At 61.3% G+C, this 21332-nt stretch overlaps 1 protein-coding gene across 2 annotated transcripts in view; it reads right to left on the reverse strand.

Annotated features, from left to right (window-relative positions):
• The window catches only part of LRP1 (LDL receptor related protein 1), a 79581-nt gene that overhangs the window by 1719 nt on the left and 56530 nt on the right, over positions 1-21332 (reverse strand). For both annotated transcript variants that reach the window (XM_059184884.1, XM_059184883.1), the window contains 43 exons: positions 19186-19390; positions 18623-18815; positions 17887-18012; positions 17550-17678; positions 17162-17281; positions 16827-16940; positions 16461-16610; positions 16252-16374; positions 15878-15994; positions 15598-15726; positions 15236-15358; positions 14991-15131; positions 14722-14912; positions 13822-14005; positions 13632-13717; positions 13359-13478; positions 12656-12843; positions 12314-12519; positions 11620-11808; positions 10933-11081; positions 10401-10494; positions 10165-10281; positions 9769-9888; positions 9288-9410; positions 9042-9167; positions 8523-8639; positions 7742-7848; positions 7505-7637; positions 6556-6675; positions 6325-6447; positions 5836-5976; positions 5562-5696; positions 5366-5485; positions 4275-4543; positions 3545-3723; positions 2924-3030; positions 2560-2676; positions 1911-2087; positions 1648-1788; positions 1355-1528; positions 847-1008; positions 277-451; positions 69-170 (listed from right to left, as the gene is read on the reverse strand). In XM_059184884.1, coding sequence (XP_059040867.1) covers positions 69-170; positions 277-451; positions 847-1008; positions 1355-1528; positions 1648-1788; positions 1911-2087; positions 2560-2676; positions 2924-3030; positions 3545-3723; positions 4275-4543; positions 5366-5485; positions 5562-5696; positions 5836-5976; positions 6325-6447; positions 6556-6675; positions 7505-7637; positions 7742-7848; positions 8523-8639; positions 9042-9167; positions 9288-9410; positions 9769-9888; positions 10165-10281; positions 10401-10494; positions 10933-11081; positions 11620-11808; positions 12314-12519; positions 12656-12843; positions 13359-13478; positions 13632-13717; positions 13822-14005; positions 14722-14912; positions 14991-15131; positions 15236-15358; positions 15598-15726; positions 15878-15994; positions 16252-16374; positions 16461-16610; positions 16827-16940; positions 17162-17281; positions 17550-17678; positions 17887-18012; positions 18623-18815; positions 19186-19390 — 6162 coding nt within the window. The remainder of the gene's footprint in view (positions 1-68; positions 171-276; positions 452-846; positions 1009-1354; positions 1529-1647; positions 1789-1910; positions 2088-2559; positions 2677-2923; positions 3031-3544; positions 3724-4274; positions 4544-5365; positions 5486-5561; positions 5697-5835; positions 5977-6324; positions 6448-6555; positions 6676-7504; positions 7638-7741; positions 7849-8522; positions 8640-9041; positions 9168-9287; positions 9411-9768; positions 9889-10164; positions 10282-10400; positions 10495-10932; positions 11082-11619; positions 11809-12313; positions 12520-12655; positions 12844-13358; positions 13479-13631; positions 13718-13821; positions 14006-14721; positions 14913-14990; positions 15132-15235; positions 15359-15597; positions 15727-15877; positions 15995-16251; positions 16375-16460; positions 16611-16826; positions 16941-17161; positions 17282-17549; positions 17679-17886; positions 18013-18622; positions 18816-19185; positions 19391-21332) is intronic.

Consider the following 21332-nt stretch of genomic DNA (forward strand, 5'->3'; position numbering starts at 1 on the left):
TGTCCTTGCACAGCTGTGGGGAGGGGAGGGGATGAGCTGGGTCTCAGGAAGGCTCAGGTCCCACTCACTGGCACTCAGGCATCATTTTGCTGTTCATGGTGCAGGAACCACCGTTGCTGCAGTGGCCGACGCAGGTCAGACAGCTGGGGGCCACGCGGCCATCAGAGCAGCTGCAGGAAGGAGTGACAGGCTGGGTGGGCTTGGTGGGGGTGGGGTGGCTGAGGCACTGAGGAAGGGGCGGGGCGGGGGCGGAGCTGTGGGGCAGGCCCCACTCACTTGCAGGTGACGTCCCCAGTCTGCTTGTTGACCACGCAGGCTCCCTCCAGGCAGCGGCTGCACTTGTTTACCTCACACCTAGGGCCCTCAAAGTAGGCAGTGCAGCGGCACTGCCGGGAGCCATCAGCGGCCATCTGGCATGTGCCGAAGTTCTCACAGTAGCCGGAGCACTGCCCTGGGGTTGAGGGGCGGGAAAGGAGCTGCCTCAAGCCCCACCCTCAGGAGGCTCCTCCACAGGCTGTGGGGGGAGGTGGCTGGACACCTGAGAGGACCCCTGGGCCTCTTAGGTGACTCCCACCTCCTCCCGAGCCCCCACCATCACGGACTCAGAGCAAACGTATGTCCCCAAACAGCCTGACAGGGCACTGCTTTCATTTGAATGATCCTGATGCCAGAGGGCTCATCACCTTGCGGGAAGTGTGCACACCTCTCTGGGTGATCCCCCTGAACCTGCTTGAGCTGCCAATGGCCTCCCTCCCTAAGGCAGACCCCTGGGACTGTCAGCCTGGGCTCTAGCTGCTCCAGTGTACCTCCTCACCCCACCCCGGGGCCCACGAATGGCTCACTCACGGTATTGGCAGCGATCCCCCAGGAAGCCGGGTAGACATCGGCACTGGGGCTGGTTGCCCTGGTTGACAGTGCAGGTGCTGTTGTTGACACAGTAGCCCGCACACACCTGCTGGGTGCATTTGGGGCCCGTGAATCCCGTGGGGCACCGGCACGTGGGCATGCCTGGTGGGAGAGGAAATGTGAGTGGGACTGAGACCCACTGAGGTCCCAGCCCTGCTGCATGGGGAGCAGGGCCCGGAGGACCCAGGTGGAGGGCCTTGGCAGAGGGAAGGATAAGGGATGCTGGGGCCATGGGTGGGAGGTGGGAGGCATGGGAGGGGGCAGCGGAGGGAGGGACACTGAGGCCGTGGGTTGGGGCCGGGAGCAGGAGGCAGGGGTTGACAGCGTGGGGGGCAGAGGTGAAGCCAGGGAGGAGGGGAGCCAGGTATCGGGGAGCTGGGGATTTGCCCGGGGTGGGGCGCCAAGGAGCTGGGAGCAGGCGTGGCCTCTGGAGAACTGAAGGCTGTACCGGAGGGGGAGGCGGCACATGTGCCCCCATTGCGGCAGTACTCCCAGCACTGGTCCAGCTCGCACTTGTCGCCCGTGTACCGGGGCTGGCAGCGGCACTTCGGCTGCCTCCGCGCGTTGAGGAAGCAGCTGCCGCCATTGAAGCACTGCAGGTTACAGGTTCCGGGTCGAGGAGCTGCGGGAAGGACCATCAGGGCACAGAGCCAGGGAAAGAGGGGAGCTCAGGGCTCATGGGGTAGAGAGTCTGGGGCGGGAGAGGGGGGCTGGGGACATGGAGCAGGGGCATGAGCATACCATCTGGTGGGGGTGTTGGCGAGGGCACAGCCACACAGGTGCCATTGTCCAACCGCTTCCCATTGGGACAAGTGCAGACAGGCCCACTGGGGCTCAGCAGGCAGAGCCATTCACACTTCTTGCGGTCACAGGGGTTGGTCACTGTGGGTGTGGGCAGGGGTGGAAGGATGCTGAGCCTCGGGGACCCAGGATCTTCCCGCACCCACTGAGACCTGAGGTGACAGCCTGGAGACTCTGCCTCCAGACCTGCCCTCTTTGCCTACCTTCAGGCTGCTTGTGTTGGTGGTACAGGACCACATCAGAGGCGTGGCTCAGGCCCCCTGTCAGGTTGATCAAGGGGCTGTGTCCAAACTTATGGATCTTGAAGACACGATTATTAATGTAGGTAACGCCGTAGATGTAATCCTCAAAGACATCAATGCTGAAGGGGTGACTTAGGCCTGGGGGAGAAGGTAAACTCAGAGGGGACTCAGGCCCTGGTCACTCCCAAGGACACTGGCTCCCATGGCTCCCAGGCATCCCAAACTCAACATGTCCCAAACAAAACTCCCCCCAACCTGTTCCTCCTCCTGTAGCCACCACTGGCAAAAGGTCCCATTAGCCCTTGACTTCTGGGATCAGGACCAACTTCTGCTCTCTCTCCCTACATTTACTAAGCTCCTCCTGCCACCTCTGTTGCCTCCATACAGCTCAAAACTCGGTGTAATGAATGAATGGGCAAGTGGGCCAGAGGATGCAGGGCTGGTACAGAGGTCCAGGGCCGGGGAGGAGGGAGGTGAGGCCGGGAAGGCACTGCAGGACTGCTGGGCACCAGGATGAGGAGGTGGCAGATGCTGGGCAAGGCCTTGGACTTGGTGAGGAAGATAAGAGGCCCGAGGGCAGGGCTGGCTGAGGCTGCTCTCAGAGGCTGACCTCGTTTGCTGTCAGCAGCCACGATGGGGTCCGTGCCATTAAGCCGGATGCTGCCGATGACTGAGAGCTTGGCGTCTGCCCAGTATAGTCGTTCATTGTGATAGTCCACAGCCAAGCCTAGGGAAAGGCAGAGAGCATTGTGAAGGCCCAGCCTCGCCCACCCTAGACTTGAGAAAAGCAGACCTGTCTCCATGCTTGGGACAGCTCCATCCTGTCCCCATGACCACTCCTAGTCACGTCTGGGAAAAGCTTCCATGACTTGCTGTCCATCCCAGACCAAGCCCCTTCCCCCCTCAGCTTTTATGTGACCTCAGGCTCAGCAAGTCCACCCCTCCCACATCCCCTGCCCCCTGCTGCCACGGACCTGTGGGCCATTGGATGTTGTCCTGTACCAGTGTCTCCCGAAGGGTCCCATCCATTGCTGCTGTTTCAATTTTGGGGTGATTCCCCCAGTCTGACCAGTACATGGTGCTGGGGAAGAAGAAAAAGTGTGGGTAGGACCTGGGGCTCCCAGAGGAGGCTGAGCAACGTGTGCCATCAGGTCATGGCCTCGGCACAGGGACTGCTGGGTAGTGGAAGGAGGGTGTCCTGTTTCCCTCCTCTGGAGAAAACCAGGGGAGTCAGCTCCCTGCTCAGGTTAAAGATCTTTTACTCTAAAGTCACACTGTGCTGATCCAGAGTCATCAAAGTGGGCAGAACTGCCCCCTGGAGCTAAGGAGGAACTGGAAGTTGGCTGCACATGACAGCCAGCTACGTGGAGGTCAGGCCCCTACCCAGCAGGCCAGCTGGGAGTTCTGGCAAAGGCAGCCCATGGGGAGGGCCCAGAGCTGGGTACGGGCCTGAAGACGCTAGGGTTGGAGGAAGACTGATCTCAGGATGATCTGGAAGGGGAAGGACAGGCTTGGGGATGCTAGGTACCTGCCCCCCTCCCAGAAGCTTCCTAGCACCGGCTCGGATGCCTCCCCCCGGGAGGACCCCTGCATACCCCCTCAGCGGGTCCACCACGATGGCATGGGGCTCGTCGATCATGCCCGAGATGAGTGTCTTGCGGTTCTCGCCCTTCATTTGTGCCACCTCAATCACATCTCGGCCCGAATCTGTCCAGTACACGTTCCCAGCCACCCAGTCGATGGCAATACCCCTTGGCATCTTGAGCCCTGAAATCTGAATGCAGGGGTGACAATTTCAGGGGCCACCACCCTTTGTCTTCCTGCCCATTATCCCCCCCGCCACCTGCCAGCTTGTCCCTGCTAAAAAGTCAGCCTAGGAAGAGAGCCAGTTCTCTGATTTTGAAGAAATTCCCTGACACTTACCTTATGAGCCATAAGAGCTTTCCCATGTTTTGCTGAATTAGGCATTATTACCTTGCTCTATTGAGGAAAGAAGCGAGGCCCTAAGAGGTCAAATGGGTGCCCACGCCCCACAGAGTGGGTGGCTGTGACAATCAGGAGCTGAATTTGGTTCTGAGACTCAAGGCCAGCGTTCTCACTATACCCTGCCACTTTGGGCTGCCATGTGGCAGAGCCAGCTACCACTGCTGGCATCGCTTTGCCTACCTGTTGTGCCCACAACGACCTTGACTGCCCTGCCTGCCAGCCTCACCCTCTACCCCCTTCCACTGGCCTTTTCAAACTCTGCTCTGAACCATCTGCTCTTTGCCATCTTTCCATCCAATCTGTGTGGGTCCCATCCCCGGAGTTGGGGGGGCTACTCACATTGAGGTGGGTGACACCCCGGTCAATCTGTCGCCGGTGGCGGTTGGATGTGGTGGGGGGGGCAGCAGGTGGCAGGCTGCGATAGGAGATGGTCCCTGTGTGCCAGTTGGTCCAATAGACACGGCCGGCCTTGACATGGACATCCATGGCATCGATGCGGACACTCTCGTCACCCTGGAAGGCCTGTTCGTAAGCCGAATGGGGGTGACTGGGGAACAGGCTGCGGATCTCATTGTCATCGGCGATGTAGAGGACCTGATACTCGGAGCCTGGACGGGTGAGAGGCCAGGTGTTGGGTGCAGTAAATGGTAGAGATGGGAGGCCAGGCTGGGGGGTGCTGGGCCTGCTGCTGGGATGGGCTCCCTCCTCTCCTTCCCTGAGCTAATCTGGTGTGACCTGGCACTTCAGAAAACCTTCTGGGCCTCTCCAGCCCCAGAAACTTCTGCCGCTCCACGGTCTTGGGGCTGGCATCCCTACACTCTGCCACATGCTGTCTGATACCTGCTTGTGGGCACATGCGGTGGGATTGTGTGTGTACACGTGCCCTCGTGGGTGCGTGGGTGTGTGTGTGGCGGACTGGGGGTGTCTGTACTCAGGCAGGTGCAGGTAAGCACCAAAGGATATGGAAGAGTAGAGCTTACTTGTTCTCAGTGCCCCCCAAGAAAGTAAATATGAGATGATGGTTTGTGTTAACTCAATAAAAGGAACCCTTTCACAAGGTGTATGTGTATCAAACCATCCCCTGTGCACACTAACTATCTGAGAGTTTTGTCAATTACACCCCACTAAAGCTGAAAATGAAAAGCAAATGCGGTACAGGTGATTGCCTGCTGATGCATACCTGTGCGCTCTGCGGGTGAGTGGTGGGTGAGGAAGCAAGCACGTATGGGATTTAGGTGTACTGCCCACACTGCAGCTTCCTCCGATGAGCCAACCCCCAAACTAGCACCCTCTGTGCCACGGCCGGCCTGTGGCTCTGGGGTTCCTTGCTTAGAGCGGGAAGGGAAGCATCCCTTCTACATGTCAGCCGGGTTTGTACCAAGGTGTCTGTAGCCCCACCCACTCCTGCAGTCTGCGGGCTGGGGCGGTACCTTCCGCCTTGCAGGTGTTGTGCGTCTTCATGAAGTTGCGGGCGCAACTGCAGAGATGGCCACCCTTGGTGTTGTTGCAGAGCTGGGAGCAGGTGCCGAAGCGCAGGCACTCGTTGATGTCTGGGGGTTACACGGGGGAGGGGGGTCATGGAGAGTCTGGGTATCTGCCCGCCCCCTCTGAGTCCCGCCTTCCTACCCTGGCATCCAGGCTGGCCCGGCACGGTGTGGAAGCCAGAGCGACAGGCACAGTAGGCGGCTTTCTCCGTGCGCACGCAGCGGGCCTCATCCCCGCAGATGCTGGCGTTGGTGGCGCAGCTGGTCAGCTTGGGGTCTGCGGAGGACAGAGCGGGTCCCCTGCCCTGAGCCACCCTGTGCCCAGGCGGCGGTTCTCTGCCCAACCGGCGGTTCTCTGCCCAACCGCCCCAGGGCGGGCCCCCACCCACCCCTGCCGGCGCGGGGCGGGGGCTTACCGATGCTGCAGTCCTCCTCATCGGAGCCATCCCCGCAGTCATCCAGCATGTTGCAGCGAAGCGAGGAGGACAGGCAGCGCTGGTTCCGGCACAGAAACTCCTTCTTGTCTTTGCAGTGGGGGGTCTGGGCCGTGGGGGGCTCTGAGGAAGGCGGGAGCTTCAGATCTGGCTATTGGCCACCCCACAGCCTCCAGGTTCACAGGGACGCCCTGCGGCTCTCTGTCAAGCTTCGGGGGATGCGGGCTAAACATTCAGAGTCCCAGTCTCCACCTCAAGACCTAGGCGCCAGGAAGCCTCCCGGGCTTTCTCCAGGGGCTTCTCTCTTACAAGGAAGGGCCCTTGGGCTCCCGGCAAGGGATCTGCACCCTCCGCGGATGAAGTCCGCACTTGGCCCACTCCCCTCCACCTCCTGTGCAGCACCCAAAATATGGCGTGCCCTTCCTCCCCAGCCCGCCGGCGCCAGGCTCCCTCCACCAGCTCCCTGCTCACCACAGTCCTCCTCGTCAGTCCCATCCCCACAGTTGTCAGTGCCGTCACACTGGCGCCCGATCCACAGGCAGACGCGGTCGTTCTTGCAACGGAAGGGCCGGTTAGGAGGGCACACGAACCGGGCTGCAGCGGTGGGAGCGGATGGAGCAAGAATGAGCCAGAGGGGCGAGCCTGGAGCCCCGGAAGAGCAAGAAAGCCCCGCCCTGTCCCAGCCCGGCTCCTCCAGCTCACCGCACTCCTCCGGGTTTTCGTCGGAGTTGTCCCCGCAGTCGTCCTCGCCGTCGCACTTCCACGCCAGCGGCTTGCACAGGGTATTGTTGCACTGGAACTCGTCCAGGGGGCAGGTCCGCACTGGGCACCACGGCCAACAAAGAGCCAAGAATGAGCTCTGAGCCCCAGGCTGACTGTAGGGGGCGGGGTCTTGCCTCCATCCTTCCCTCCACAGGTGTAGGCCCAGAGGAATAACGGGGCAAGTAGTGGCGGGGTTGGAATGAACCCAGGCCTCCTAATTTTATACCAGCCAGGCAGCTGAGCAGAACTGCCTCCTCTGGTTATTTAGGGGAGAAGAAGCCTTTCAGGGGAAGCTTGTACAGAAAGGTATGGAGGGCCCTCTTTGGTGGTTGTGGCAGGGCATCCGGGCCTACTCTAGTTTAACTGCAGGCACAAAGGAGGAACACTGGGCTGGGAGTCAGGAGACTTAGGCTTCCCTGACCAACCAGGGCAGAGCCAGGGTGTCTGTCCTTGGCTATCTGGATGGGGTTGTGGAATCTCTGCTCCAAGCCCTAGACTTCTCTTACCCAAGCTTCACAATGAGGCCTTGGGCCACTGAGCCCAGAGACAGGCACTGCTTCCTGGCCCCGGGAAAGGGAGAGGAGAGTGAATGGGGACTGCCCTGTGGGACCGGTGGCATGGAGCCTGGATGGACACAGCCAAGAGGTTTCTGCTGAATTTGGGCCCAATAGGCCGCTTGACTATGTGCTGCTGTGGAGGGCACACTCCACACAGAAATGTCCCCAGAGGCCCTGGGTCTGGCTCAGAGCTCTCTCCCCGATGCCTAGGATAGTGCCTGGTACACGGTATGTGCTTCAGAGTGATTTTTTTCCTGAGCAGTGACTATAGGAGAGGACGCAGGAGTGACCGGGTGGTGGGGGTGGGGGTGGGGGTAGCGGGATAGGCTTACCGCCGGTGCCACAGGCTTCCTCATCACTGCCGTCCATGCAGTCAGCGTCTGCGTCACAGCGCCAGCGCAGGGGGATGCAGTGGCCACTCTTGCACTGGAACTGGTCCATGTCACACCGGGGACTGCAGTCTTTCTGTGGGGACACGTGCGGGCATCCTGGTCAGAGCAGGGCACCCCGGTAGCCCAGCCCTGATCCCTCCGAGGCCATTCTTCCCTTGGGCTGGTCTCCCTTCCCACCTCGTCAGACCCATCTGCACAGTCGTGGTCCCCATCGCATTTCCAGCGCCCAGCAATGCAGCGGCCATTGGCACACGAGAACTCACTCTCAGAGCAGGGCCGAGGGGCTGGAGGAAGGATAGGGGAGAGACAGGCCCCAGGAGGGTGGGCACAGGGACTCAGCCATCGGCCAAGCAAGACCACCCATCCCCATGTCCCTGAGAGCCACAGGTGATGATCAAGATGCTCAACCAATCCTGAGCAAGCCAGCTGAATGCCCTCATGGGATTAGCTGGGTCCAGCGCAGGCTCACACTTACCCCTTTGGGGTGGACACACATGAGAGAGGGCACGGGTCCCCGGCTCTGCCCTCAGGATGGACTGTGTACGGGGGGTCGAGGGGAACAGGAGAGGAACGACACCACTAAGACAAGCACCAGGGTTTAGGGAGAGGCCAGTAAAGGATGATGGGCTGAGGCACAGGGATGGGTGGGCTCTGGGGCAGTGGCAGGGGGTATGGTGGGAGCACGGGCACATCGGAGACACCTACCTCTGCAACCCCGAGAGGACAGTGTGAAAATGGAGAGAAACATGAGATGAGGTGAAATGGCACAAACTCAAATACACGACATGGAGCGGGGTGGGGTGGGGTGAGCAGGGAGGGGGCACCTGACCCCCAGCACTGGGAGGTTGCCACCTGCCCCGATGCCACCTGGTGGGGGCAGGGGTGCTGAGAGGGGAGGTGCCCCAACTCTCTTGCAGCAGGGTGCCTGCAGTGTGGGGTGGGGGGGGCGGGGACATACTGCAGCTCTCCTCATCCGAGTTGTCCCCACAGTCGTTGTCATAATCGCACTGCCAGCGGCCTGGCACGCAACGGTTGTTCTTGCAGCGGAACTGGTAGGGCTCGCAGGTACGCTCATCTAGTGGAGGCAAGATCGGGGGGCAAATGTCGGGGCCGTCAGGCACGGAGTGAGGGCAGGCATGAGGGTTTCGGACAAGCGCTGGCAGGATGGCCAGGAGTGGGAGTGAGAGCAGCAAGGGGGAGGCCATGCTGCATTCTGGCTGAGATGCAGGGTCCGCAAGGAGGTTATGAGGTGGGAGAGGCTCGAGCAGGAGGAGCTGCCCAGGGGCGGGTGAACAGAGCTTTGGGTGTGGGGGGGTGGGCCAGGAAGATTCTACCCAGGTGTGTGCTGCTGAGGTGCCAGTGGGTGGGCATGGGGAATCCAAAGGGAGGTGGTGGGCGTTGGAGGTGGGGCCGTGGAAAGCCCGAGTTCTGCCCAGGCCGGATGCCCTCCTCCGAGAGCAGGTCTGGGGAGGCTCACCACACTCTTCCTTGGGCTCGTCGGAGCCGTCCCCACAGTCGTCCTCTCCATCACACTTCCAGCGTGCCGGGATGCAGCGGCCTGAGTCCTTGCAGCGGAACTCATCGACTCCGCAGGTCATCTGGGCTGCAGGGGGCGACAGTGGTGAGGCGGAGGCTCCTTGCTGGGGTGTGTTGGGGGGATCGTGCTCCGGAGCAGCAGACGCTGCGGAGGGCAGGTGGGTGCCAGGGGTGGCAGGCCACTCACTGCAGTTGGCGGGCTCATCGCTGCCGTCCACACAGTCATTGTCCCGGTCACAGACCCAGACTCGGGGGATGCAGCGCTTGGTGATGGAGCACTGGAACTGGTTGGGAGCGCAGGTCACTTCAGCTGCAGAGTGGGGGAAAGTGAGGACCCGCCTATTCCACCAGTACCACAGCACCACAGCTCGAGATCACCACCTTCTCCCTCTTCCAAGCTCTAGCTGCAGTTCCACCAGCAATTTCTTCAAAGAAAGGGACCATTTAGCTCCAGTTTTGGTGCTTTTTGTATGCACATCTCTATGCCGAGCATGATGTTTTTATGAGCAAGCCAAGTCACACCCAATACAATTTACGTTGCCCATCTAATAACGTTCCCGGAGAGCAGCGCAGCCCCTAGACAAAGCGGTGGGTAGATCTCACTGTGGACTGTTTCCATGCCTGTCTGCCCACCAGCCCGCTCCCCGCCCACAGCTTCGGGCACTCACGGCAGTCCCTCTCGTCCTCCCCGTCCCCACAGTTGTCTTGCCCGTTGCAGCGGAAGATGCCGGGTATACAGCGGTTGGTGTTGGTGCACTTGAATTGGCTGGGCAAGCAGACATGGATATCTGTGGGAGGGGGAGAGGAGGGGAGGGTAACTAATGGAGGGCGGAGGGTTCAGGTGCAGGGAGGGCCTGCCCCGCCCCCGCTTCCGCCCCACCCCCTCCCCGGCAGTGAGCAGTGCAGCTTCAGGGCCCAGAGCAGTTGGAGTCCAGCCCAGAGAGGAGGCTGCTGTGGGCTGAGCTCCCTCGCCCTTGGAGTGCTGTGTGAAACCTCCAAATCCCAGGGAGGGAAAAGGCGGCAGGGTGGGGAGGAGGGCAGCCGGTGTCTGGGCAGCCCTTTACCGCAGTTGGCCTCGTCACTGTTGTCTTGGCAGTCGTTGTCCCCATCACAGATGAAGGCAGGGTTGGTGCAGATACCGGTTGAGCACTGGAACTGTCCAGGGCGGCACTTGAACTCGGCTGCCAGGAAGGGAGCCTCAGAGTCAGAAGGACTGGGGCTGGGCATGGCCACTGGGAGCCTCGGAAGTCGGCTTGTTCCCACGAAGGACCTCCTTGCCACCCCTGCTCTGGGCACTTACGACAGTCCGGGGGCTCGTCTGAGTGGTCCCCACAATCATCCTCCGTGTCACACTTCCACCAGAAGGGGATGCACTTGTCGTTCTTGCACACAAACTGGAGGGCAGGTGGGGGCAAGAGGGGTTGGTGGGGATCTGGGGAACTTGGGAGGTTTTTGTTTGAGGGGCTGGGATGTTTCAAAAAAGTGGGAGGGTCAGGACATTTGGTGGGGGGCCTGAGCTGGATGGATGGAGGGGATGTGAGGTGTGCAGGAGGGCTGGGTGATGGGGTATCTGTGGGGGGGTCAGGGTGGAGGGTATTGGTGAGGGAGGGCCAGAGTTAGGGTGTAGGGGTGTTTGTGTGAGGTAACAGGTATAAAAGTATTGCTGTGGGGAGACAAGAGGTAGGCAAGAAATGTGGGGGTGTTAGCGTGGAAAAACCAGATGCGTGAGGACATTAGAGCGGGTGCTGGGGTCCAAGGAGGAGTGGGGGCACTGGTGTGGGGGGTTGGGGAGCAAGGCGTTGGTGATTGGGGGTCATGGGGAGGAGCCTCACCTGGCTTGCTGTGCAGTTGGACACACAGGTGCGCCCGTCGCTGCCCAGGTAGAAGTTGGTGGGACAGGCACACTTGTGGCCCCCGCCGGGGGACAGGAGGCACAGGTTGCTGCAGCCACCATTGTTGACCTTGCAGGGGTGATTGGGCACTGCCGGAGAGAAAGGGGCTAGAGTACAGCCGACTGGGCCCAGCGTATGGGCCACGCTCCCGGAGCCTCGGGCCTCCGGCAGAGCGTGGCCAACTCTCCCTCGTGCCACGCTTTCTGGTCTGCTGAAGGCTGCCCAGCCTACTGTATCCTGGCAAATGGCTCCAAATCCCACTCGCTTAGGAGGAGGCTGAAGCCAGAGAAGGGAGAGGTCCCTTCTAGAGGCCCCGGAATCAGGCCAGCCCTGAAGCCTCGTATGCTGCCTCCCCTGCCTTCGGGGTCCCACCTCGGCAGTCCGCACCCTCAGGGGCTTGCTGCTGCAAGACTCTGGGGCTGACTGGCCCCAGGCTGGGCTGCAGCTCCCGAGAGCCCGACCACGGCCTGTCTCCAGCCCCCCAGTTTTTCAGTGTCTGACAAGCAAGTCTCAGGTGATGCTGGAGATGGGGCAGAAGGCAACCAGCCCTGCTGGGCCCCATCCCTCCCACAGGGGCCCCTGGTGCCAGGCTCCTCCTTCATCTGCTCCCACCCCTCAGCCACTCACCATCTGGCTGGCGCAGGGCGTGGAACACATGCAGGTCCATGGGCCGGTGCAGGGTGCTGATGAGGAGTGTCTTGTTGGTGCCCGTGGTCTTGTGGGCTCGGTTGATGGACTTGGTCTCCCAGTCGGTCCAGTAGACATAGTCCTCGAACAGGGTCAGTGCAAAGATGTGTGGGATATCCTGGCTCAGCACTGCAGGCCGGGGAGGGAACAGGCCCAGCAGCCGGTCGGCACCTTTCCTACCAGATGCCCTTAGCCCATAGCAACCCCGTGAGGTGGGCGCTTGCCCTGCTTCCAGATGGTTTGGTGGTTCCCCAAGGTCGCACAACTAATAAGTGGCAGACCTGGAACTCAAACTTGGGCCTCTGACAGCAGGTTTCTGGTCCATAATATTATAGGATTCCTGGTGCTGAAGTATCCCGACCCCAGACCTCCCACCCCTCCCTTTCTCGGTGCCCCGAGCTGTGCATAAGAAGGGACCTCTCTTTCTCCTTCCTGAGGTAGCAGATGGCAGCCTCATGCCGGCGCTTGGCCAGGGGCCATAAATTGGGGTGCTCTGGACCCCCATGCCCCTGGTGGGTGGTATCCTCAAACCATGCCCTCAGACTTTTAATTCTACACTCTGACCCGAGGCCTGATCCACGGACTCTCAGACCCCCCTCCCCCAGGTCCGCTGTAGGCAGGCAGCCTCACTGACCGACATGGCGATTAGAGCCGTCCAGGCTGGCAAACTCAATGTAGTCCTCACGGGCATCAGCCCAGTAGATGCGCTCGGTGACATAGTCCAGTGTCAGGCCGTTGGGCCACGTGATCTTGGTGTCCACGATGACACTGCGGCCAGACCCATCCATGCCTATCCGGCCGATCAGTGAGTGGTCACCCCAGTCTGTCCAGTACAGGTACCTGGCAGGTGGGCGGGCAGTGAGCCCCAAGAGATCCTGTGGCTGGTCCCCCCGGCAGCCCACAGGGAGGCTGGGCCTCGATGCCTGAGCACACTTCTGGCTTTCAGGGGCTCCCCCAACCCTCCTCGCCTGCGTACCCATTCTGGACGTCCACCACCAGAGCCCTGGGCTCACGGAGGCCAGAGCTGACCAGCACCGTCCGGTAGGCCCCGTTGAGCTTGGACACTTCGATGGTGTCCCGGCCTTTGTCACACCAGTACAGGTTGCCACCCACCCAGTCCACAGCCAGTCCGTCAGGGTTGCTGAGGCCTGTCCGATGCAGCACCTGTGTCAGGGGCAGGGAAGGAAGAGCTCTGGGTGACCTGGGCCATAACCCTCAGTCTCTCTGGGGCCCAGCTTCCTCCAGTGTGAAGTGAAGCAGAGCTCTGTCCCACAGCTTGGCCAGGAGGACAACAGACAGAAAACTCCCAGCCCTGGGCCTAAGGTCATCGGAGGCTCTAGGACAGGGGTCTTCAGGTGAGAGAGACCGCATCCCAAGCCCCACAGTGCCTGGGGTCGAGCATTTAAGAGAGGTTTGTTCTGAGGGAAAAAGACTAAGATGACTAGGAAAAGAGCAGGAGGAATCTCCTAGATTTTACTCTCTGAGCCTGGGGGGAGGGAGAAGCCCGGACAAGCAGAGCTGTGCAGAGACACCGTCGGGAAGGGGGAGGAAGGAAGAATTCAGTGGGATGCGTGGGGTGAAGGGGAGACGGCCTTGAAACAGAGAGAGCTCTCTGGGGAGAGACACCGGGACTCCTCCATCACCCTGGTCTGTGGAGGAGTGGGCTGCCCTGGCCTCACCTGCACGTTACTCCCGTTAAGGTGCATTCTTCGGATCATGCTGCCCTGGGTCGTCACATCCGTCCAGTAAATCATTTGTTCTCGGTAGTCGAAGTCCAAGGCGACGGCGTTGTTCAGGCCCTGGATGTGGGGGGTAGGGGAGAAGAAGGATGACAGAATCAGGACACAGGTGGCTGGAGGAGTCAGCAGGGGAGAAGGAGGGGGCTGTGCAGGGCAGGGAACATAGCTCCGGGCCTAGGGAGATGGGTGGGCTGAGGTGGGCCAGCGCGGCACCTGTTTCAGCAGCGTGTAGTTGGAGCCGTCCAGGTTGAGCCTGCGTAGGTAGTAGCGGTTGGCAAAGATCAGGAAGGGCTCCTCATCTGCAGACAGATCACCCTGGCTCAGCTGCCAGCCGGGGCATGCCCCCACAGCCCCAGTCCCCAGCTGTCCCAGGCATCTGACGCCCGCCAAGTGCCCATCTTACCAGTCACGGCTTTGCAGCTGTGGGGGTCGCCCCCACGGGGGGCGTAGCCCTCCACACACAGACACTTGTAGCTGCCGTGCGTGTTGATGCAGCGCTGACTGCAGGGGAATGTGGAACTGCACTCGTCCACATCAGCACACGTGCGGCCGTCGTCCTTCAGGCGGAAGCCTGGGCGGCAGCGGCACTGTGGGCACAGGAAGCCTCGGGCTGGGGTTGGGCAGGGCTCGAGGCCTCCCACCCCGGAGACTGGGGCTTCAGCTCCCCCCACCCCAGGCAGCTGGCTCGGCGGGCAGGCAGCAAGCAGGTGCTGAGTTGACCCGTGCCAGGCCTCTGCCTCTCGCCCCACATGACCGGCGACCGCCCTGTTTCTACGACCTGTGAGCGTTATCTGACAGGGCGGCTCGTGCTTCACTTCCGAGGCTTTCTTCACTTGGCTGTTCTCCCCCGACAGCAGCTGCCCCTTCTCAGGATCCTTTGCCAGTCCCCCCGCACCCCCTGGCCCTCCGGGTGTCTGAGTGCAGGGCTCAGGCCTTGGACTTCCCCTCTTTTCCAACTATACTCACTCCCTTGGGGATCTCCAGACTCATGGATTTTAAATGCTGTCTCTACAGTGAAAAGCCGCCCAGAGTCTGTGCTCCCTTGAGCTGGGTAGCCCACTTTCCGGCGCCTCCCTGACATCTGCTCGTCCCTCCTAACCATGGCCCTTGCCAGCTCTACCTTCCACAGAGCGGCAGAGCCCCACCAAGCACGGGTTTTGGTTCAGTTCCCCACTGGGCCCTCAGTGCCTGGAACACTGCCCAGCAGACTAGGAGCTAACTGAGCCCTTGGTGAAGGAAGGGATGAAGGAGCCAGTGAATGAATGAAGAGGGGCCAGCAGCTCCCACCCTGGGCGGGGCTCACCTTGAAGCCGATCTTGAGGTCCTCGCAGTCCTGGCTGCAGCCACTGAGCTTGCGGCTGAGACACTCGTTGACGTGGCAGCCGTGCTCATCCGAGCCGTCCCCGCAGTCGTCCTGGCCGTTGCAAAGCAGCACCTCGGCCACACAGCGCCCGCTGCTGCACAGGAACTGCGACGAGGCGTTGCACTTGTGCTCTGTGGGGGCGGAGGCGTGGGTCAGTGGGGCACGGGGACACAGAGGGGGGGTCCCCCCGAGGCCCGGGCGGGGCCCACCTGAGCTGGTGCAATGCGGGTTCTTGGGGGCCTCATCACTCTGGTCGTGGCAGTCGTTTTCACCGTCGCACACCCACTGGCGGGAGCTCAGACAGCGCCCGTTGGCGCAGCGGAACTCGTTGGGGCCACAGGTGGGGTACTCTGGGGGTGAAGGGGTGGGGTGAGGGGGTGAGGCTGGGGGCTCCGGTTGGGCCCAGGATGGAGCCCGCCCCTGCCACCACCCCAGCTTAGCTTGCCCAGCTCACCGCATTCAGGGGACTCGTCGGATCCATCCGCGCAGTCCCGGTCGTGGTCACACACAAAGTGCTTGGGGATGCACTGGCGATTCTGGCACATGAACTCGCGGTCATCGCAGGTGCTGTTGTACACTGTAGACGGAGACGGACAAGGTCCCTCAACCCCCGCCTGGCCCATTGCTGCCCGTCCCTGGGACCTTAGAGCGGTCTGAGAGGTGGGATGTGCAGAGACACCCATCTGGGCTGTAGACAGGGCTCTGCCACTAGCCACCTGGGTGACCCTGGCTGAAGCACTGCCTCTCCTTGGCCTCAGTTTCCCCTTCTGTAGAGTGAGACAGTGGCCCCACTCCTCATGCGCCCCTGCCACTTACAGCAGCCAGCTGTGACGCTCTCGTCAGCACCATCAGCACAGTCCTTGTCACCATCACAGAGCCAGCGCTCGGGGACACACACATGGGTGCCAGGGCAGGAGAAGGAGGAGGGTCCACATGTCTTGCCTTCTGTTGGGGAAACCGGGAGCCCCCGAGAAATTCAGGAGCAGGCACAGCGGGCTGGGCGTCATGCTGCCCCTCCTACAGGAGGGAGTGGGGGTGGGGTGGGGTCTGTCCCTCCCGGATGCCCCTTCCTGAGCCGGCCATAGCCACTCCTCACCGCAGTGTGCCGCCTCGTCTGAGCCGTCCCCGCAGTCGTCACTGCCGTCACACAGCCACTGCTTGGAGATGCAGCGATGATTCTGACACTCAAACTGGGCCTCTGAGCAGAACTTGTCTGGGGCGGTTGGAAACCAAAGTGAGACGGGGGAGGGGATGGCAAGTCACTCTGCTGGGCAGGCAGGTGGAGGACAGATGGGAGAGACCCCAGGCATCCCTTTGTGTGGGGAGGTCAGCCTGAGCTAGAGAGATGCCCCCTCAGGGGCCCTAGGGGCTCTTCTCCCAAGGGCACACTTCCTGGGAAGGAACTGAAAGGTCGGGCATGGACTGGGACTCCGTGGCCACGGTGGGCGGGCGCTGGAGTTGGTCACTCACTGCAATGGGTCTCATCCTCGCCGTGTTCACAGTCGTCCTCCTTGTCGCACGTCCAGCTCATGGGGATGCAGCGCCCACTAGGGCAGGCAAAGTAATTCAGGGGGCATCTGGGGCGCTTCACTCCTGGAGGGAGAGGGAGGCATGAGAGCACTGGCTCCCTGGGGTGCCTGCCGCCTGCCGCCCGCTACACACCCGGCCCGCGGTGGGACCTGGGCAGTCACGCTCGTCGCTGTAGTCCCCGCAGTCGTTGGCACCGTCACAGACCCAGCTGGGGGCGTAGCAGAGGGAGGTCCGCTCACAGGGCTGGAAGCGCACCCCTTTCACCCCCAGGCGGAAGTAGCTGCTGCAGTCGGTGGCGCCTGGTGGGGGCAGGGAAGCAGGTGACACACGATTCCCTCCACACTCCCTCCCCTGAGCTGCCCTCACACGGTATCCTTCTGGGGAGGAGATGCTGTCCACCCCTTCCACTCACACTGCCCCGGGCAGGGGCCTGGGGGCAGGGGGCAGGAGCACACAGGCTGTGAGTGGGCCAGAGGGTGGGCAGAGAGGAGGAATGAGGGAGGGACGTCACTCACTGCAGTTCATCTCGTCAGAGGCGTCCTCACAGTCCACAAACTGGTTGCAGCGGCTGGAGTTCCCAACACAGGTGCCATCCCGGCAGCGGAACTCGCCCACGCCGCAGGCCGTCTCTAGAACAGCCCCCACCCCGTGAATATCAGGACAGAGTCTTCCCCGCAGAGACCAGAAGACCCCAGCCGGAACTCCTGGCCCAAAGTACTGGCCCAGCAACCCCCCCCAACCCATCCACTGTACCCCCACCCCCCGCCCCCACCAGAGCGCTGCAGCAGATGCCCTGGGGCCTGGGGAGGCAGGGTGGGGCGGAGGCGGGCAGGCCCTGTGTGGCACTCACTGTTGCAGGGGATCTCGTCTGAGCCATCTCCACAGTCATCTGCCCCATTGCACCACAGCATGTTGGACACACAGCGCCCGTTGTTGCACTGGCGGAAGGTCTTCTTGCAGCGGCGGGAGTCTGGGGAGGGGAGCGGGCCACCAGTCAGCAGCAGCTCTGGGAAGGTAGCCTCCTGAGGCCTTGACAACCCGCTCAGCCCGGCTCTGGGCTTGGCCCAGGGTTGGCCATGGCTCTGCCCTTCACGACCACCCTAGACTCCTCAGCCACAGTGGGTCAGGGAGATTTTGCAGCCCTCACTTGCACGCCTGGTCCTGCTGGGGGCTGGAGATCCTGGAGGGCCGGAGGAAGGGAGGTGGGCTGGGGCACTGGGGCTGGAGGAGGCACTTACTGCAGTAGGATGGCTTCTCGTCAGATTTGTCCTTGCAGTGGGAGACGCCGTCACAAGTCAGGCTGAAGTTGATGCATTCACCATTGGCACACTCGAACTCATCTTGTGCCCGGCAAGAGGAGTTCACGGCTGGCGAGAATGTGGGGTGAGTGTCCTGAGCCAGGGGCCTGGGGCCTGGAACATCTCTACCCATCAGCCCCCGGAACTGAGGTCATCCTGAGTCCCTCCTTGGTAAAAGGTTTCGGAGGGTTGAGCTTTTGGGAGTCTGGGTGGAGATGGCGCCAGTATGTGCCCAGGGTCCCCCACCAGTGTCCCCCTCCTTCATCCCCTCTCTCACCACGGCAGGTGAGGTCCTCTAGGAGGATGCGGCCTCCTCGGCAAGAACAGTTGACGTGGCCTTGGTGAGTGAGCAGACACAGGTCCTGGCAGCCACCATTGTTGACGCGGCAAGGGGAGAGCTCGCCTGAAACAGGGACAGACGACAGTGGGCTAGGAGTGTTCGCAGCTGTGCACACACAGGAGGCCCCCACCCACTCACACAGCTTCATGGAGCTTCCTAGCCCCGGGCCTGTGGCATAGCGGCACATGGCTGGGGGAGCAGAAAAGGCGCTACAGGTGGGCCAGGGGGAGTGTCTGGGGTGGGCCTGGGGCAGAGGGGGTGTGTGCTCTCAGGAGTAAGAGTGAGAGGCCTGGGAAAGCTACGGATCTGGGTGAGGGCCGCTGGGCAAGGCCGGGGCACGGGCACGCGCACGTAGAGCATGAGGTAGGCAGAGCCTGGGATGCGTGTGACCAGGCTCTGGGGCATGTGTGGTCCTGGGGGTGGAGAAGGACTAGGACATGCGCTGGGGTGTCCAACGATTCAGGTGAAACCATTGTGGGGTGGTATGAATGTGTGTAGGTGTGTGTGTGTGCACAGATGTCTTGAGGGAGCTGGAGTAGAGGGGTGTTAGGTGTCTTGGAGTTTCTTGGGGACTGTGTGTACAAGGTGTGTGTACAAGTGGATGTCCGCATGTGTGTGTACATGCTGGCACCATGGGCGGGAGAGCAAGGCTGGTGGCAGTGGCCCCACTCACAGCTGTTGGTGTCATTGGCCACGGCGATGATGCCCATGGGCTGCTGGGGGATGTCCACGCGCAGTAGCTTCATGTCGCTGCCCACGTACTTGTTGGCGCGCTGCACGGCTCGCCGCACCCAGTCAGTCCAGAAGATGTGCTCTCCGTACACAGCCAGCCCGAAGGGGTGGACTGGCTCCGACTTCAGGATCACCTGTGGCACCAGCACCAGGCCCATCACAGGTGGGCTCAGGTCTCCTGCCCCAACTCCGCCCCATGGCAGCTGGCCCCAGGGACGAGGGCGCCTGGCCTTGGCCCAGATCCCTGGATGCAGCTGGGAAGGGGAAGGACCCACAGAGACATCTTGCCTTTTCCTCCCTAAACCGATGAGGAAGCCAAGCCTGGACAGGATGGGGGCCGCACGAGGCCACACAGCTAAGAGGCCGTGTCATTGCCTCATTCTCCCCCCAAATCTTCCCACTCTGCAGCCTGACCTCCTGCCGGGGCAATCCCTTTCTTGGCTGACCCGCTGCCCCCTGAGCCCAGCCCACCTCGAGCCCCATTCCGCCGGCCCCCCGACTCACATAGCGGTGAGAGCCGTCATACTCGCACCGCTCGATCTTGTCCAGGGTGGCGTCGGAGAAGTAGAGCTTCTCGGCCCGGTGGTCAATGGCCAGGCCGTTGGGAGTACGGATGTCCTTCTCGATGAGAGTCAGGACGTTGGCTCCCGACAGGGCTGCCCGCATGATGCTGGGGTGCTGCTCGTTCCAGTTGGTCCAGAACATCAGGCTAGGGGAAGGGAAGGCCCCGGGGGTCAGGAGTCAAATCCAGGGAGTCTGCCACAGAGGGCTTGGTCGAGGGCCAAGAGTTGACCAGAACCCAAGGGTCAGCCAGGGTGTGAGGCAGACGCCCACAACCCAGGCGGACTCATAGTCACTAAGGCCAACATGGCCCGGGTCCCAGAGGGCCAGGCTGCCACAGGGTCGCTGTGTGGGTGTGTGTGCACACGGATTTCTCGGTGTCTGGGAAGTGACCGTCTGCGTTTACTGAGAGACGATGGCGTAGCAAGTAAGGCAGGCTCTGGGCTCCCATCCAAGCTCTGCCACTTACCAGTGAGGAACCTCAGCAAGTGACTTAACTTCTCTGTGCCTCAGTTTCCTTCTCCAGGAGGCAGGGATAATACTACATCTGCCTCATAGGTGGTTTAAGGATTCAGAGTTAATGTTTACCTAATTACAGCTGGTAAAATGCCACATGACTATTTCCCATTAGGTTCTTAACTGTTTGCCTGGCATCCGGGAAACACTTGTGAGTGTCTCATATATGCCCGTGCTGGGGACACATGGACCCCACCCTCAAGGAGTTCTTGAAAATCACCCTCTCTGTCATTGCAGGCTTTTGCCTATCTGGAGTCTGAGCCCCAGTTCTGCCCCTTACTAGCTCTGACCTTGAACCAGCCTCTTGTCTTTGCACATTTGCTTCCTCTCGGTAAAGGAGGTGGTGGGATCTGGCCATGCTCAGCTCCCTTTGGGGGTGGGGAGGCTCCGGAGCTGGGAGTGCCTCACTTCCAGACTGCTCAGCCACTGTGCTAGGTGTGACAGTGTGATCCTCTGACCACCTGCTCTGGATCTTGACCCCTGGGTCCTCTGTCCTGGAGATTCACACTCAGTTAGGCCTGGGGCCGGGCTGAGGAACTGCACTTTCCTGCATTTCCCAGACAAGCTGCATGCACCCTGGAGTTGGAGAACCACCTAGCAGCAGAGTCAGTTCTGTTTCCCAGCTTCCTCACGGCAACTGCCCCTGCCTCCCGGCCTGAGGGTTCCACATTGTCTGCCCTCTGCTGCTCAGGACGCAAGGCGTCTGCTGCTCGTGGACTTGTCTCCTCTAACCTCTCCAGGCTTGTCTCTTTTTTTTCAAGTAATGTCTACACCCCATGTGGGGCTTGGACTCGCAACCCCAAGATCAATTTTAGTATATGTGCTGCCGAAGCGAGCACACAACCCCAAGATCAAGAGTCGCGTGCTTTACCGACTGAACTGGCCAGGTCCTCAGGGTCTCTCTCTTCTTAACACCCCCTCCCCACTCAGTTTGAGCTGAGGCCTCCTGCTGCTATGCTCCGGTGGGAACAGGACACCCGTTTCCACTTAGGAGGTGCTGGCTGCTCCCAAGCCCTGGGACCTAAGGAGGCTGAGGCTCTGCTTTAAAGGTGCTCATCCTGGGGCAAGTGGGTGGGGGTTCTGGATGGCTCTCGGAGTTCAGGGTGGGAGTGTGGACAGTGGCCCGATGCCATCAAGGATGGTGGCATCTCTCTCCGGCCTCCACAGGGGAAAGTGTTGTCCCAGGCCCAGCTGCAAGAGTCAGCCTCCTGGCCTTGTTGGTCCCACACCCTCAGGTAGGGCCCTCGGGGACTTCCACACCACACCCTCAGGTAGGGCACATCAGACTCTGTGGTAGGAAGTGGCTTTCCTCTTACCATGACAAACTACCACATGTGGAAGGACATGTCCCACAACTGAGGATTCTGGGGTTGGGGGGGAGGGCTAGAAGGAGGGGCTTTCCTGAGGGGCAGCTGTAGGGTAGGCTCAGCAGGAGGGCAGGGGGTCCCTGTCCCCTTCATCTGGCTGCACACTCCCCCCAACCCCGACCTCAAAGTATTTGCTCCTTCTGGCCAAGAGAGGGCCTCTCCCAGACAACTCAACTCTTTCTCCTGCACCCTGCCCTGGCTTCAGTA

Source organism: Mustela lutreola, chromosome 8 (assembly GCF_030435805.1).
Source record: "Mustela lutreola isolate mMusLut2 chromosome 8, mMusLut2.pri, whole genome shotgun sequence".
NCBI classification, from domain to species: Eukaryota; Metazoa; Chordata; class Mammalia; order Carnivora; family Mustelidae; genus Mustela; species Mustela lutreola.